We start from the raw sequence: 17,938 nt of genomic DNA, 5'->3' as shown, positions 1-17,938 counted from the left end.
AGTTGCATCACGTGAAAGGTTAACTTGAGGGAGGATATGACAACCTAAAGAGATTCTTCCTGGGGGATAAATCTCTTCTTATAACTTCTGCAGTATGACTGAAAGAAAACCTTCTCTCATGTGTGATGGCAGTGTGACCTAACTGTAGTCTGAGCTGCTGTGGAGCTTCCCTTTTCACCCCTGGAGGCCCTGAGCCTCAGATATGTTTTTCAAATTCAAGGTAATGAGAAGGAAGTTTTAATAATAAGGTGTTTTGCTTTGTTCAAAAGTTGCATCTGTTCTCCTTATTAAGGTGAACTTCACTTACTGGATTGATTTTGTGTGTGTGTGTGTGTGTGTGTGTGTGTGTGTGTGTGTGTGTGAGGACGATTGGCCCAGAGCTAACATCTGTTGCCAATCTTCCACTTTTTGCTTGAGGAAGATTGGCCCTGAGCTAACATCTATGCCAGTCTTCCTCTATTTTGTATGTGGGATGCTGCCACAGCATGGCTTGATGAGCAGTCTGTAGGTCTGTGCCTGGGATCTGAACCCACAAACCTCGGGCTGCCGAAGTGGAGTGCGAGAACTTACCCACTACTCCACCAAGCTAGCCCCATATTGGATTGATTCTATTTTTAAAAGCACTATTTGAAGTTGAGTTGAGTTTAAAAGCCACATATATGCCTTACTTTGTAAAACAGAAGAAATACAGGGTGTATATGACAGAGTTGTCATTAATCAAATTATTTTTTTCTTTTGATATTAGTCACAAAATTAGAATTATGTTCCTATACAAGAATTTTCTAATAGCTTAACTTGACTGTATATTTTAGGTATCTATATTAGGTATATATTACGTCTATATGTAGAGAGAGGTATATATTAGCATATAAAGAGAGTATCAGTTGTTTTGTAGATATTAAGTCATTTTAAGATAACTTCAAAGTAAATATTATTAAAAATATTTTAACCCTCAAATTCAATGAAATTTGTGTTTGAGTCATGTTATTTATTTGAAGGAACATTTGTCTTATAATTGTGCATTTAATTCGGTATTCTATTTGGAAATTAATCTTTTTTAATTTTCTTACTCATTAGCTTCCATAGTACCAGAATATTTTAGTAGCCATGCAGATTTATAATTCATAATCATTTAGTACCTCACTGCTCAAAAGTGTGATCTGCAGATTATACCTGGGAACTTGGTAGAAATGCAGAATCCTAGGTCCCACCTCAGACCTACTAAATCAAAAACTACATTTTAACAAGATTCCCAGGTGATTCTTAAGCACATGAAATTAAAATTTGAGAAGCAGTGATTTAGTACAACTTACTAACTAGATACCTAAGCCACTTGAAAGTTATTTTATAGCTCGTAAGCTATGGAAATCATTCATGGTTTGACTTCAGAACTGTGTTATCTACTCCTTTAAATGGATTATAAATATTTGTTCATATCATGACTAACTGCTAATTAAAAGATCTTAAATTTTTTAGGATGGGTTTTGTTGTAAGGGTGTATGTTTTCATTGTTAGTGTAAGTTTTTATAAACTACATGCAGAATGTACTCTTATTTCTTGTATATTGAGACAGCCTAAGTGAAAGTGAAAATTCGTCTGAGCTTTGCCATATGTGTAAATGAGAAATCTATGCTGTGATATTAACTGATACACCAAGTTCAGTGAAAAGGGTATAACCATCTGCATTCTCTGAGGGCAAATTTGACTTGGTAGTCATGATAGCAGATTATGCAATAGAAAGTTTAGTTCCCACTGAGTACTTACTAAAAACCTGGTGTTGGGCCAACATTATTCTGAGGCTTTATAGATATAATAGAAGTTAAAGACATTGTCCAGTTCTAGAAGCACTTACATAGTTGGCCAGTCCACTGCTTGACCATCAGCATTTCTTCTATAACTTCCAAATAACAGATTTGGCAAATGGAAATGTGTAGTTTTTAATAAATATCAGCTGCACTGTCCTGCTACATCACTGTGTACTGTTTTCTACTCTGAAATTAATACTGGTTACTTAAATACATCTTTCCTGCTTTGTCAGTTCTGTGAGTTTGAAATTATGTAGATATTTCTATTAATAATTAATACTTATTGAAATTTATAATATCTGTGATAATTTTTTCTTAGTCTGTTAGGTTGAAACATGTTGCCACTTTTGTAGATCAAAGGTGTTTCAGCTATTTCATATGGTTCAACCTAATAATAAAGGAAGTTTTAGGGGCTTCTAGCCTCCTATTTTTGTCAGTTACTCGAAATGATCTTATTGTAACACACTTTTACTTTTGTTGTTTTTGTTTGTTTTCTTTTAAAAGAAAGTGTGCCTTTTAGGAAAATAATACCCTTACACAGAAATTGATGAATGTAACAAACATGAGCTGATAAAAATTAAATTAATAGCTTTTATAAATATAATATTTTTTAATTATCATACAGTATAAACATTACAAGACTTTCATTAATCTAAAACTTTGCCACTGTATGTGGTTCCAGTTTTGTTTTATAAGTCTTTTCTTTTTCACAATAGATTTTTTAAAATATGAGCTTAAATTATTTTAGGAAAAAAGTTAAATATGTTGAATTAATTGGAAAAATTCAGTATTTTACAAGAACTAAAATGTAGTTATTAATATTTTTGTTGCTGACACTTCACTATTTAAAACTTTAGTAATTAAGCCAATTAGTTTGATTATTAATAGCTAAAAACCAATTATTTTGGCCATTTGCTAACATTACCAAAGTGAAATAAAATGAGCCACACAATTATGAAAGGAAATAGATGCTATCTGTGGGGATGGTTTTATTAAAGACTACTAAGATCATGTTAAGAGCGTACTTTCGTTTACTTCTTTGACTATATTACATGTAGTTCAAGTCCTTCTTTATTAGAAATCCCAACAGCAATGATACAGTTTGTTTAATTGTATATTTAGCAACCAAAGCAAAGGTATAATGACAGTTCTCCAGGGTGCATTTATTCACCTACTAGGAGATGCCTGTTGAAGCATTTCTTAAAGGTGATCCAGTAAACTGTGAAATCTAGGGTGAGTTTCCAGATCTTTGTCATTCTGGGCCGAAAGTTGATAAGGTTAAGAAAGTACCTGGATTATAAAACAAACTGAGAGGTGAGGATGTGGGATGAAACCACCAATGTTGAAATTTCAGCTATTTTTATACTAAGCCTGAAGTTCATACATCATAACAAGTAAATATCTTTTAAAATATAAACTGCGGAGCTCTTTGCTTTTTGCTGTTACAAAGACAAATAATTGTAAATTCAGTGTATGTTAAAACAACTTCTGTTACCACATTTTGGGTGTTTTATATTATGTGTTATCAAGCTGTGTTTTTGTGTTTTATTTTAGCTTATTTGCACTAATCTTGATGAACTCAGGGAATTAATCACAAAAATCGAGAATGAACTCAAAGATCTGGAAAACAGTAGAAAAAAATCGGTAGGTGTTGATCCAAAAGTTCTATCTATTATTGTCAGCATTAAAATTTATTCCTGCTTTTTTCTAAAGCCTTTTTTATCTTGTTCTCCTGGATTACATAAAAATTTGCAATGACAAATAGAAACATTGTTTCTTTTATTTCTCCTATGTGGTCTAGTTTTCATTTTTAATAGACAAAAATGGTGCCGGGGCAAGTAAATTAATTTTGTTTGCCTGGTTTATATCAGGTATAGTTTTAGGTATTTCCCAATATACTGGTTGGTTGTTTTCTGACTGGTAGTTTTTTGGTAATGCTTACCTCGCAGATATTCTTAATTAGTAATGTACTTTTAATGGAAGTTTATTGCTTGGTAACATAAAATTTTAATTAGGTGTGATATAAATAACAGATGTAAATTGTTTAATCCTGCCCCCAGATGTTTTTGATACATGCTTAACAATATGTCTTTTTTAAGAACCTTTATCAGCTAAAGGTCTTTTTTTAACTTTCACTATGTATTCTAAATTCATAATTAATCTTTACCTTCATTTTTCATTGTTCTTGAGAGAATAGTGTGTGAGGGCATTATATTTATTCACTCAGCACTTGGTAAAGCACTCAATTATGTTATTTATTAAATGAGTAATAACCATTTAACTGGCATTTGTAGTTCGGTTATATCACGGATTTGAAACACAATTACACACCAATAAATGGGGAAGGCTTTAAGCTTTGAAGAAAATCAACCATCATTTAAAACTTCCTTTGTTCTGTGCCTTAGGAGTGTCATGAAGCCACTTTTAGGTCTTTGCTCAGAACCTGTTAATCTAGAATTACATATAAATTACGGTTAGTGACAGAGCAAGCTTCATATCAGCAGATTTATAGTAGTCATTTTATATGCTGTTTAGAAAAGACATATTTATAGCATTCTGAAGGGAGGAAACTGAAGTACTGAAAAGTAAAACGTTCTGAGGTTATTTAATACAGGAGAAAATCAGCCTTAAACATTTCAGGAGTCTCTCATGTGATATGCCTGAGAATATCACTATAATCTAGGAGATAGAATAATGTTCATAATGATAGCCATCACTTAATAAGAAAACATATTCAATATACAATCTGAGAATGCAGAAAGCTGCATATTTTAGAAATATTTCCATTGAAAATGGTTTAGACCCTTATTAGACTTATGTTTTTCATATATGTATACTTTAGTATGTGGGCAATCTCTTGATATGAAAGACCAAGTGTTTTAAAATTTACCTCTGTGATATGTATCTCAAACAACATTTATGTTAGAATATTTTTTCCTCAGTCAAAAGTTTTTTTTAATATATTTCATGTTATATACTTATAAAGGACTGATTCTATGCCTTAATAGGCAAGAATAGTCTTTTAATCGGTGTTATTTATAATTTTTTGCTGAAGCTGTTTGTTTTAGTAGCTTGTCCGTACTTCATGACTCTAAACAGGATTCTGTTAAATGAATTTGCTAATTGTTTTTCATGCTGCAGTTAAACATAATAGATGCATCTTAATTTGTTCCCATATTATAAATTAGGGTTTTATTTGTTTTTAATGGATAGTTTTAATCAGAATAGATTTATGTACTTATGGCGTGTGTTGTAAGAGAAAAAGACTTCTGCAAGCATCCTAGAGTCTTTCTGTAAAGCTATTCACTTCACTTCCATTGGTGATATGAGGTATAAGCATATTGCCTTCCTTCACAGGAACCAGTAGAAGAAGAATAAACGAAAACATAAATTACAAATACTTGACCTGTAGTCTTTGGGGACGTGTTTATCAGAAAACTTGAGGTTATATATAGAGTTTAATTGATTAAATTTTGTGTCTCTAAATTTGACTCCTGGTATTTGCATATTAGTTTTAAAATATGTTTTCTGCTTTTCAAGAAATAGAAATTCTTGGAACTGTACTTAGTGGGAGTAATTTTGTTAGGATTACCAGCATATAGGCTATTTCTCTTTAATTTAAACTGCCTAAAAGATTGTTTTCATGAACAGCTTATCTCAGCCAATGAAATGGCCATACAACATAAAGGAAATAGACATAAAAGTTTGCATCTCAGTATCATTCCTTATTTTACAAAAGCTAGTACTGAGTGTGATAGATGTTAATTGTAGGAATTAAATTTATTGAATGTTTATGTTAATATTAAATACCAGTGTGTTTGTCTGGTATCAATTGGGAATAAGGTGATCCATTTAACTGAATTTTCTCTATAACTGAAACCTAAACCTTCAATACTAAAACTCTTATTTTAATTGTTAATGAAAAACTTCCCTGCCTCCTTGTACTGTATTGAACACAATTTAACTGTTTCTTGATGACTCAAAGATCATTATGAATATCCATAATTGTGCTGATACCCTGAAAATCGATTGATATCAGTAACTTTAATTATACATTCACCAAAAGGTCTTTATGGCATATATTTTGAAGGTTTTTGTTTGTTTGTATTTTTGCTTTTGTTCTGTCTCTTCATTGTCAACTTATCATTTCTTGTGTGTATCCATGTGCTAGCCCTAGCTGATATACTGTGGATTACAAACCAAGTAACCATATTTATTAGAATTGGGCTTATGGTAAGGACCTAAGGGACTTTCTTAATAATGAAACGCATGAAGTTGCTGATATTGACAGCTGTTTTGACTGATTTCTTGCTTTGTGGGCTTCCTTTACTGTTGCCAGAAAATCAAGTGTTAATATTGATCTTCATAAGAGAATATCACTGTCAAAACTAAAATAGCATTTAGAGTCAAAACCATTCTATTATTCAGCATCAGTTTTCATATCTACAATAATGGCTCCAATAACAAAGAGGATATATTCCATATAAACATTTGGTTGTCATAAATGCCATTGCTAAAGATGGAAATTACATATTGATAGAAAATTTAAAATGGATTCACATAAACACCTGGCTGCTTTAGGGGGCTTCTTCTCTGCAGGGCCTTTCCAGATAGTTTTCCTACCAAAGCAACAAGGAATTATTCCATTTTCTCACTTAGGTCAATATTCCATTGAAAAAGCTTTCTTAACCTTTAGAAATGTTTGCCAATGAGCTACTCATTGTTTTGGAAATTTTACAGTCTTTTAAAATCTAGATTGTTTACTCATTCTTGCAAGACAGCTAATTCCATTTATGGTTAGTAATCTGAGGAGAGAAAAATGCTTTAATTTTCTTGTTTGCTCTAGTTCATTTGATCCCATTAGTTTATTTAGAAGCTTATTTAATAAAAGATCGACATCCCTTAGCTCCTGCAGTCCTAGACCTATTTATTGTATACCTGACATTTGTTTAAAGTGAGGCATCTGGTTGAGATAAATAGAAGAATATAGTTTGACAAAGTCCTTTAATTTTGTCTTTCTCATTATTATTTAGATTATAGGATTATTTAGTGAGCTAAAGAAGAAATCATAACATTTTCTTGTTTTTTTATCTTTGAGGTTTTAGTTAAGAGATAAAATTTGTATTTTGCTTCATTATTTGGAAAATATCCTTTTTAACCTAGGAAATTTATGAGTTTTCCAGAAAGAGCTAAGATATTGATAAATTTGCCTGGTCCTATTATATTTGAAATTTACTAGATGTTATTGACTTCTAAATAATCAAAATGGAAGATTTTGTCAGGCTTAACCAGAAGTGGTTATATTTCTGAGTTTTTATGTGACTCCTTTTTTTCTCAAATCTGCTTAATTTTCTTGTGTTTTATATCATAATTTAGATCGTCAAAGAGGTGTTAATCTTTTTTTCTTTAATAAGGAAAGATCTCCATAGAGATTGGATGTAATAGAAAGTGAACATCTGCACAACCAGAAGGATCTGCAGCTGGAATATACAGCTATGTACTGGGAGGCTTTGGGGAGAAGAAGGGGAAAGAAATGAACATTTGACAAAAATAAGACGTTATTTATAAGAAAAGAAACCTTGTCTAGATTATATAATGATAAATGATAGTCTTATCAACATACATAAACTAAAATTTAAAATATAAGACCATATCTTTTCTAATACATCTTTTAGCAGTTTAAGGATCTCAACACTAAGCAGAATTTAAGATGGGCTTCATAATCAGCATGTAAGAAAAGCTATAACTGCCTGTGCTCGTTGATCCTATAATCCTATTTGTGATTTAACTTTTATTCTCCCCATTTTTACCCCCTAAAAAAGTAATTTACACAATGGTGTGTTCAGCTGACTACCTCTAATAGTGGAAATTTGGAAAAAGCCCATATGTCTAACAGTAGGGAGGTGACTAACCAAGCAGTAATATTAACACAACAGTATATTATGTAACTAGTAAAATAAAATATTTGTAGGTCTTTGTTACTACATGGAAATGCTTGTGAAATGTTAAATTTTAAAAATATACAAAATAATATGTGCATAATGATTACAATATGCAAAAAGCCATGTTAAAAAGAATTGGAAAAGAATTTCAAGTAATGAATAAAATTAATCTTAATATGTTCTTAAAGTAATTTAAATTCATAATGCAATAATAATACTTCTCTTGCTTAACCAAAAGCTGAACTTTAGCTAGATGAAACATTAGAGAAATCAGAGGCTTAGATCAGAGGTGGTGACACCCCATTTTTTGGTCACAGAGTTCTGTATAAGCCAGAGGTTATCAGGGATGGTTCCTCCCCACTACCCCACACCCCAGAGACTTTTAGCAATGCCTGAAGACATTTTTGGTTGTCATAGTTGAAGAGGTGGTACTGGCACTTAATGGATAGAGGCCAATGATGCTGCTAAAAACATCTTACATTATAATAATCCTACAATGCACATGACAGCCCTCAGAATAAAGAATTATCTGACCTCAAATGTCAGTTGTGCAGGGATTGCAAAACCCAGGCATAAACCCATAATTGCTAAAGGCCCTATTCTCTCATTTTGTTTGCTGTTGCCAACTTATGGGGAGAAAACAAGTTGCTGTTTTGAAAATTAGGTAGAAATCAATGAAGTCATATACCAGATCCCATAACTGAGAGTATTTTATTACATCATATACTTCTAATTCAGACTCATAGTTGATGGAACTTGTGAATGTCAGTATTAACTTTACTCTTTATGATTATATCAGATAGTTTAAAAAGATTCTTGATCTTAGCTTCAGATCCATCTTAGCTGTCTTCAATCCATTATGATGTATGGCCTCTCTTAAGAATGTTCACCATTTACCTTTTGCCTTCCTTAGTATAAGAAATGAAGAAGTTACAAATAACATGGTTGTATACGTATTTTCTTCATTCATTTTTAGAAAGATGATATAGTCTTAAAAAGTGAGGATGTAAGGAATGATAAACAGGTAAATGGAAAAATATAGTCAAATTATGTATAAAACTTCACTTATTATATGAATTTATATGGGCCCAAAAACATAATTGCATATAATAAAAGCTTGATATAAGGCAAAAAAATTATACGTTAGTCTTATTTTCTAACACCTGTAACAAAGAAATTTTACTCTATTATAATGAAGAATTATGGGATTTTTCCTTCTTCTCTCCATTCCGTATCTCATTTGCTCACAGTGAGGGATCAAATCAAAATTATTTTATAGCCAGCTGTTTAGAGTACAAATTCTATTTTACTACAGTGTAAGGAACTTTAGGTACATTCAGAGTCCTGAATATGCCCTGATTAACTTTATTTAATGACTTTACTTGTAGATGTGGTTGTAGTAATCTCTAAATCGTCCTTAAAATTAGTTTTATTTAAGGTCTTGACAATTATATGATTATGTATATTGTTTTCTTATTCTAGTTTGTATGGTAAACTATTTAATGGTTAACAAAACTGGAAACTGTCTCAGTTGTGGGGGGAAAAATCACTTTGTCTTTAAATAGTCATATTTAAAGCTTTTAAAAAATTAAAATGACCTTTTGGAAACCCTGCACAACAGATAAAATAAGTTTCTTTACCTGTCTTAGTTACAGATTCTAACTTATTCCTGAGGCAAATATTTCCTTAATGTCTTCTGTGTGCTGTGCATAATACCAGGAACTCAGTAGGGATCCAGAGTTAAAACAAAGTCTTTATCCTCAAGGAATTCACTTATAGAGCTTAAGATTTTATCCCCAATCCTGGGGATAAATTTTTAATTTTAATCAGGGTTGTTTGGGCTCACTCCTGTCCTTTTGTCTAAGATTTAATCTAATTTTCAAGCTGTGTTCATGCAGAAGTCACCAAACACTCTAGACATTTGCTCGCTTCCTTTAATTGCATGTTTATGTTGTTTGGGAGTAGGGTAAAGGGGCAGATAACATATGAACTTTATGAAGAATCAAATGTTAACTGACATGTTCAAAATAATAGTGAAAAAAGAAAGCTAGATGACAGGAAATGTGAACCAGAACAATATATAAGTGGTAAGACAAAGCTTCAATTGACTGTAATCACTGAATTATCTGAGAGTGCATTATCCTCATTTATCTATGGTAAGTCTTGCTTTTGGGTTTTTTTGACATTTAATAACTATGTAATGCTGTATATTCCTAGCGTGGAGTGAGCTTCAAGGAAGAGTTGAACTAAGTGACAGATCCTTCTATAGAGCTTCATAGTGTAGCTTTTATAATTTGCCTTAAACCCTTTTGAATTACATATCACATGCACTTATTCAAATATAGGTAACATTTTAAATGTCAAATATTTTTCAAAGCTCCAATTCAGTTTGTGTTATCTTCTATTTAATGGTTACTTACTACGTTCCACTGACAAGAGTTCTGGAAAATTGAATTTAAATTCTTGGAGTGCTTAAGGCTAAAAAATGAGCTTTGCATCGTTCTGGTTTTTTATATCACAGAAGATATAAAAATGTTTGGAAAAACCCTAAAATTTAAAGATAGAATAGTTCATGCCTTTTGTGAATTGAGGGAGAATATCATCAAAAAACTGAGAGGATTGAGTGCCAATAAAACTTCCCTACCATTTTATCAGACTCTAGAAAAAGAAGAGAAATGATACATTATATATTGAAAGAAAAGTAACCCAGAATCTGGCAGAGAGTGAAAAGGAGCCTATGTAGAGGGCACAAAGTCCACATGTGGATACTCTAGTACTTTAAAATAGAAAAAGGCCTTATGTGGAAACAATTTCTTTTAATGAAGATGTGATTCTAACAAGTAGTAGCAGATGCTTTTAAACAGGGCAAGAGCAAGTAAAGGAAGGTTTATTAACAATATGAGACACTGATAAGACAATTGAAAAAAAACCTACAAAAGCAGATCTTAGAAGTCCAAGAGTATTAATAGCCAATAACCGTTTAATATAGGATATAGGTTGTAGCCCTCGAAACTTGAACAGTGCTTGAGAGTCACTGTATTAAAATACAGCACAATAACTTGCCCATAATGATTGCCCAATCATCAAGAGTTAAATTATATTCATTGTGTGTTCAGAAAATCTGAAAGACATATACCTTAGGAACATTTCTATCAATTTTTTAAAGTCTTTTGCTTGTAAGGAAAAAACCTCAGTTAACTAAGAAATTTTCTCATGTAGTTTGAGTATTTATTGGGGGTCCACTCTGTGGTAGGTGTTGTGATAGAGCCTGAGAAAGTAAAAATAAGTAGGTTTTAAGATATTCCAAGTTTTAATTTCACTTAATGAAACTTCTTATGCTCTGATGATACCAAATGGAGCATTACTTAGTGATTCAAATTGTGCAGTGAATTGCTTGAGAACCCAGCTTTCTGATATCAGGTATAGATTTGATAAAAATTTATCAACTTCTTTGCTATCAATTTACTGAAAAGGATCAAATTCAGATACTCAGCCAGTTGTTAATTTCCAGTCCAGGATTCTTTCTTCTTTATAAATGAAAATGGTTTTATACCATCACTTACATATATATTGTTAGATTTTCTTCCCCAGTAATAGTAACTACCTCTCTAGGAATGTGGTCTGTCATCCAGTTTTTCCTCTCTACAAAGCCAGATGACACTGAAACTTGGAATATTATCATTGATGTATTTGTTTTTCTTCATGCTTTCTAGTTAAATGCTAATTTAGAAATATAATGCACATGTTGTGTATGCTGTTCAATGTGGGATGCCTTTAAAATAAAATGCAAACACTTTCCTTTTCTTTTAAATTAGTCCTAAGTGAAAATGGGTGAGAGTGCCTCAAGAGAAAATACTACATATGATAGTTCGTATTAGAACCCCTAGCAGTGTTAAAACACTTTTTAACATTTTCCATATCAATATGCAAACATTTCACTATACTCTCAAACTGGCACTTTTTCAAAGGACTGTATACCAAAAAGATGAATGCGATGTTTTTACCCCTAAAACTGAGAATATGCAGGAATATATGAATATGGTGGTAGTTTCTTTAGATAAGCAATAAGGAAGAAAAAGTAAATACTGATTACCTCTTCATTTAATGTTACTTAGACCCAGGAGAATGTCAAATAATTAGTTTATTAAAATACTTAATTTCAGTTAATTTTATTTGTGCTGTGTGTTTATATATATGAGTAAATTATTTGCACCTACCTTTGGATATTGCTAGTGATTTTAGATGAGACATCTTTGTGTATGGATCCATTTGGCTTTCCTAAAAGTTATTTGTATTTTATTTGAAAAGCATGATATATTGTTATTTAGTCCCTTCTCTACCATGGGATTTATGTCTGTGACAAGAATCAAGCCTGTAACAAGAAATATTTTGTCATATGACTCATGTTTCTGTGCTTTAACAAAACATGTTTATAAGTAAAAGCATATAGAAAAATAGCATTGATACTTGCATTATATGCATCCTATTTTTGTATTGTTCTTTTTAATAAAAATGTTATCTCCACAATATATCCTCTCAATTTAAAACATTCTTTGTATATTTATGATTTTAATTTTTTCATCATATAACTGTTTAGATAGAATGTTACAAGAAAATCTATATAAATAACAGTATGGTGTGTGTACACAAGTCACTTTAAATGTTAAACTTAGGTAAAAATACCTAAATTTATTAAAATGTGCAAAATATGTCCATGATGATGAGACATTTAATAAATCTGGAATTTATTTATTTTCCACTTTTTCTTCCTTTTAGGTGTCCAGTGTCCTCAGCATCAGTAGATTGCCAACTCCCTCTCTTTGCACCACCCCAACCAGTGTTATGCTGGTGCTGTCCTACCCATCCCAGATTATTACAGCAGAATGGAGTTGTTCTTTAGTTGTAAGGTAAGTTTCTGTCCCCAATCATTTCGCAAACATAGATTCAGCTTTTCATTTTATAATATTGTGTAGTTTTGTAAGTTTTTTTGAAGTTTCTTTTCCCATATGGTTCCTTGGATATCACATTCAAAAACTCACAAAACTGCATAATATAATAAAGGACTTGTGACCACAGACCAGCTCCTTTTTGTAGTAATCCCTATGAGGTTATAAAAACCTCTACTATTTGACAGTTGGGGCATCTCATGGAAAGGGAGCTGGCAATCTGCAGCTGCTGTGGACATTGGATGAGAACGTATTGAGGTAAGCTTCAAATTTAAACCATACTGTATGCTTTTGGTTCCATGGTAGATGCTTGAAATTCATACTTTATGTTAAACTGTATAGTAAATTCATAGAAGAAAAATATTATGCTCTTCTTTTTTAAAGGGACCTTCAGTAAATGTTTGAATTATTAAGTTCGCATAACACATTGAGATTATTTTAGAAAATAACTTTTTACCCCTGAAAATAGAATTCTAATATTGAAAACAGTTCATTATGCCAATATTCACATACCTGTTTATAAAGAAAAGTCAGGACTAAATTTATATATATAAAGCTTATTAAATATATTTCTTATTAGAGAAACAATTATAGATGACCTTTTACTAATCCTTCTACCTACCATCTTTATCTTTGATTCTGTATTGTTCGGTGCAGATAAAGTTTGTAAGAGCCTTTCTGATTCTTCCTACATCCATGTTCTCTCTTATGTGTTTGAAGATAGGTGAACTTGCTGTGTTTCTTGCTTTTTAATTCACTTTTAAACCTTAGATCACTATAATTATTGTAATTAAACAAAATACATTTTGGAAATTTTCATTTTTGCATTACACAGATACCTGCATGTAAATATGGGTACTTATGCAATACAGTCTCTTTCTTCTTTGGGAATTGTCTGTGTGTAGGCCAAGAGAAAGAGCATTGTGTAGTGTAAGGACAGTGGATTTTAGCATTTTAGACTAAAGTCTACTTCTATCTGCAAGTACTTCCGTGTGTTACTTTAGCCAGTTTCCCTCTATAAAATTATGTCCTCTGAGTTCATGTTTAGCTTTCATAATTTCATCCTAGAAGAAACATAATATTTGTTCTTAGTTTTTCCTTTATCTGTATATGTAAAAGCTAATCAGTTAGAAAAGCTATTGCTAGCTTTCAGTTAGTGACCTGATTTAAAGTTCAGGAAATATTTGTTTGATTTTAAATAGATTTTTATGTTAGCCCCAAGTTAAGGCAGATTGTTACCATCTCTGACTAACTTCTTTTAAAAGTTTATAACTTTTCTTCTATTTACATTAGTTCCATAGTATACTGTGACACTCTGAGACCAACACTTAAGTAGGAAGAGACGTGTCATTTTAATTCCATTTGCTATATTGACCAGAGAAGATGATAAATGAAACGAGCAGTGTGAGTTTCTCTTTTACTGTCAAGTGGTTAAAGCACCTTGCCTCAAATACCAGTCCCAGAGCAGTGATTGTGAACTTTCTTAAACCCATGCTCCCTTTTGATCAACAGAATAACTAGATACACATAGCCCACGGCAGAGTTACAGGGATGCCCTTTGTCAAGGTCATTGTATTCTTTATATGTATCTTCTAGTCAAAACATTTTATCAGTCTTTATTTTCCATAATTTGTATTATGAAAATAATAGACTTTTTGTTTTCCAAATACAGAATGATTAAATATGCATTTTCAAATAAAAGTGAAGTACCATACCATCACCACCCCAAGTTGAGAATACACAATGTAAAGAAAGGGAAGAAGGCCAAAACCATAAAGTTAGAAGGCCGTAGACATTTCCACACAGATTAGTGGGTAAGACAGAATTGTGTGAAAGTTAGAAATCTATTCTCTGATTAATATTTATGACCTCTTCCCTGTGTACAGTTAGCTAGTTCAGTAGTATGTTTTCTGAGCACTGGATTAATTAAAATTTAGTAACCAAAATAAAATCAAAAGGTAAAATCTTTTTAAAACTCTTTTCTGTCAAAATTAATGTTGTAATTTAGTAGACACACAAACACAACTGAAAAATGTCTTGAAATAACAACATCCAACTACACAGTCTCTCCTTCCTGTGCCTCATCTACCTAGTCCTAAGGCTCCATGATACTACTAGTCCTCTGCATTCCCCACCCCATCACCACCACACTAATCCAGACAGCAACCATACTGCCCATGTTAACTCTGCATCTGCCATTCTTCCCTATATAATCCCCAGTTATAAGAAATTCAGTGTAGCTCCCTAGTCTTTTAACACTTTTCCAATTAATTATACCACAAAGAGGATAGTCTCCCCACCGTCATTCCTCGTACCTTTCCCCGTTATGCTCTCTTTAGCTTAGGAAAACTTTACTTCTACTCTTACTATTTAATTTTTGAGCCAAATAGTAATTGAGAAGTAGAAAAATAAAGTTGACATGCCTTAACAGGAAAAATCTCCATATACATATTTTCTATTTTTTATTACAACAAAATCCTACTTCACTCCCCAAAGGATTTAGGGTGGCTATCATCTGCCTTTTCTTCATCTTTGGTTAGTTTTCCTGAGAAGAAAGTTATTTCTTGTTCAGCTTTATTGTTTATCATTTAATAGTTTTGTTTTCGTGGGTTGAAATAAGCAGTTTATACTATCTCTTAACATTTCTTTGAGAAAAACTTTTAAATTATAACTCATTGTAAGTTGGGTCCTTTCAAAAAGCATTTGAAAAGAGGGAAGGTCCATCTGGGTTAGTATATTATATAAAATGAAAATTACTTTTCTTGAAATTTTTTCCACAAAACTATGATTTGTCATGCCACTAAGAAAACACAAGAATTAGTCGGTGAGCCTAGGTTCCATATTTATGTGCACATGCAAGTATAATCCCACATCTTCCTACTGTTCTAGTAAACAGTTCCCCTTCCAAGATATAAAAACCTTAGAGGTAGAAACGTAGGTGTTTATTTTTACATTCATAAACATTCTGTTGGTTTAAAGCACAAAATTTTTGGGGAGTGCTAATTATTAATCAGTTAGGTTTATATGTAACTAACATTTCTGTAAGTGAAATGTTGAAGGTTTTAGATAGATATAAAATTGGGAAATTTTTGCACAGATTTAGGATATGTTTTACTCTGAAGAGTGGTACTTTTTCTGCTTTAATATTCTACATATGGGCAGATTGACTCACTTAACAGTTGCTATGGGATGAAGTCTAATTTTATGCATGTTAAATGTGACCCATGACATATATAGTTATGTGTCTTTTGTTATAAATGAAATAAAATGAGTGGACTGGATGGTATATGAATTTTATCTCAAAGCTATTACCCAAAAAAAAAAAGAAAGAAATACAACATGGTTATATAACAGTAAATGATGATGATGATGGTATTGGTGATAGGTGTACACTAACATTGTGAAGAAAAAGAGTTGACTACCTAGAGATATAACTTTAGTAAACTTATTGTTCTTAAGTTATTCGAATAATTTTATGGGTACTGGTGAAGTGTATGTTTACTAGAGGTTTTTATGATCTGGGTCAAATTGAATTTATGTGATACAGTTTTTAAGAGGTATTGATGTAGTTCTAAGAAGTTGGACTTCAGCATCAAGCAGATCTATGTTCAAGTCATGAGACCTTAAACCAGCTATTTAATCTCTCTGAGCCTTAGTTTCATCATTTGTTAAGAAAGACTAAAAATGCACACACTCAGAAGGGTTTTCATTACTGCTAGAGTGCTTGTGTACTCATTCTCACTTGACTCCTCCCTTCCTCCCCCTCCTTCTCCCTTCCTTTTTCTCTCTCTCCCTTTCTGTGTGTGTGTGTGTGTGTGTGCGTTTGTATGTATACATGAAATACTTAGGATAATACTTAGCAAATGGAGGGGGTGTCACTAATTATTAACTCTTAGTGTAGCATTATAGTATTGAAAATAGTGACTGCTTGTTTGCTTTTCTGTGCTGGAAGCACTTTTAAATAAAATAATTGTAAAATTTCCCAAGGAAGTTTGTTAAGAAGACTGCTTTTGGATATGGTAACAAGCCTATTCTCTCTTTTTTTCCCCACTGTTTGTGAAAATTACAGAAACTTTACAGAAGTGAGCCTTATCATTTACATATTTAATGAGTTTATATAAATGTATCTTTATGTTTATTTAGTAAATGACTTATTAAAATATTTACAATGAATTCAATTAAAAACTTTTAAAAACTTTCTTGTCCTAGTTTGATTAATGGGTTTTAGATTTCTCCTATAGAATTGAGAATCTTTAAAATATATCAAATAAGACTTACTACAGGATATTTCCCCCCGTTCTGCAGCCTTCTGAAGAAGAGATGCTTATTTGACTGGTATTGGTGTTTTGTTTTTTAACTCAGAAAATAAGTTTCTGAGTAAATAAAATTCACTTTTAGATGAACTCTAAGGAATTTACTTTTAAAATTGTGTTTTTAGGGCAAATGGTATCATCGGAGGCAAGCTGTAAAAGAATTGCATAGTACATTGATACGTCTTTTAAATGAATTACTGCCATGGGAACCAAAATTAATGAAAGCTTTTCAAAGAAACAGGTAATTCCAGCTTTATAATCTATTTTACTTATTTTAGTGCTCTTAATTTATGATTATGGGATGATGTCCTGGAATCATTTAGTAGTTTTCCATTGATTTGTAAATCAACAGATATTTTTGAGTGCCCACTGTGTGCAAGTTGCTTCCTAAGCCCTTAAAAAGTAGTATTGATTAAATAAAACCCCTACTCTGTGGCTTACATTCTTTTTTTCTCCTGATTTTTTTCCCTTGTAAAATGCACAAATAAAATTTATCATCTTCACCAGTTTTAAGTGTACGGTTCAGTGGTATTAAATACATTTATAATGTTGTGTTATTACCCCATCCATCTTCAGAACCCTTTTCATCGTGTAAAACTGAAACTCTATACCTATTAAATGATAACTCCGCATTCCCCCCTCCCCTTAGCCCCTGGCAACCACCGTTCTACTTTCTGTCTCTATGATTTTGACTACCCTAAGTACCTCATGTAATATACAATATTTGTCTTTTTGTGGCTTATTTCACTTAGCATAATGTTCTCAAAGTTCATCTATGTTGCAGCATATGTCAGAATTTCCTTCCTTTTTAAGGCTGAATAATATTCCATTGTATACACATACCACATTTTGCTTATCCATTCATCTGTAGATTGACCCTTATGTTGTTTCTAAATTTTAGCTATTATGAATAATGCTGCTATAAACCTAGT

At 31.9% G+C, this 17,938-nt stretch overlaps 1 protein-coding gene across 9 annotated transcripts in view; it reads left to right on the top strand.

The window, feature by feature from the left end:
- The window catches only part of BRD10 (bromodomain containing 10), a 114,006-nt gene that overhangs the window by 57,822 nt on the left and 38,246 nt on the right, over positions 1-17,938 (top strand). For 8 of the 9 annotated variants that reach the window (XR_006518575.2, XR_011497587.1, XR_011497589.1 and 5 more), the window contains 2 exons: positions 3,360-3,449; positions 17,132-17,247. Coding sequence is in view for 5 of the 9 variants with exons in the window: in XM_044756490.2 (XP_044612425.1) it covers positions 3,360-3,449; positions 17,132-17,247 (206 nt within the window). In the remaining 4 variants the exon portion in view is untranslated. The remainder of the gene's footprint in view (positions 1-3,359; positions 3,450-17,131; positions 17,248-17,938) is intronic. The other variant, XM_014860742.3, reaches the window with a different exon arrangement.

Source organism: Equus asinus, chromosome 23, assembly GCF_041296235.1.
Source record: "Equus asinus isolate D_3611 breed Donkey chromosome 23, EquAss-T2T_v2, whole genome shotgun sequence".
In the NCBI taxonomy this organism is placed as follows: Eukaryota; Metazoa; Chordata; class Mammalia; order Perissodactyla; family Equidae; genus Equus; species Equus asinus.
The sequence above is the reverse complement of the archived record's forward strand: the minus strand, read 5'-3'. Positions and strand labels throughout refer to the sequence as shown.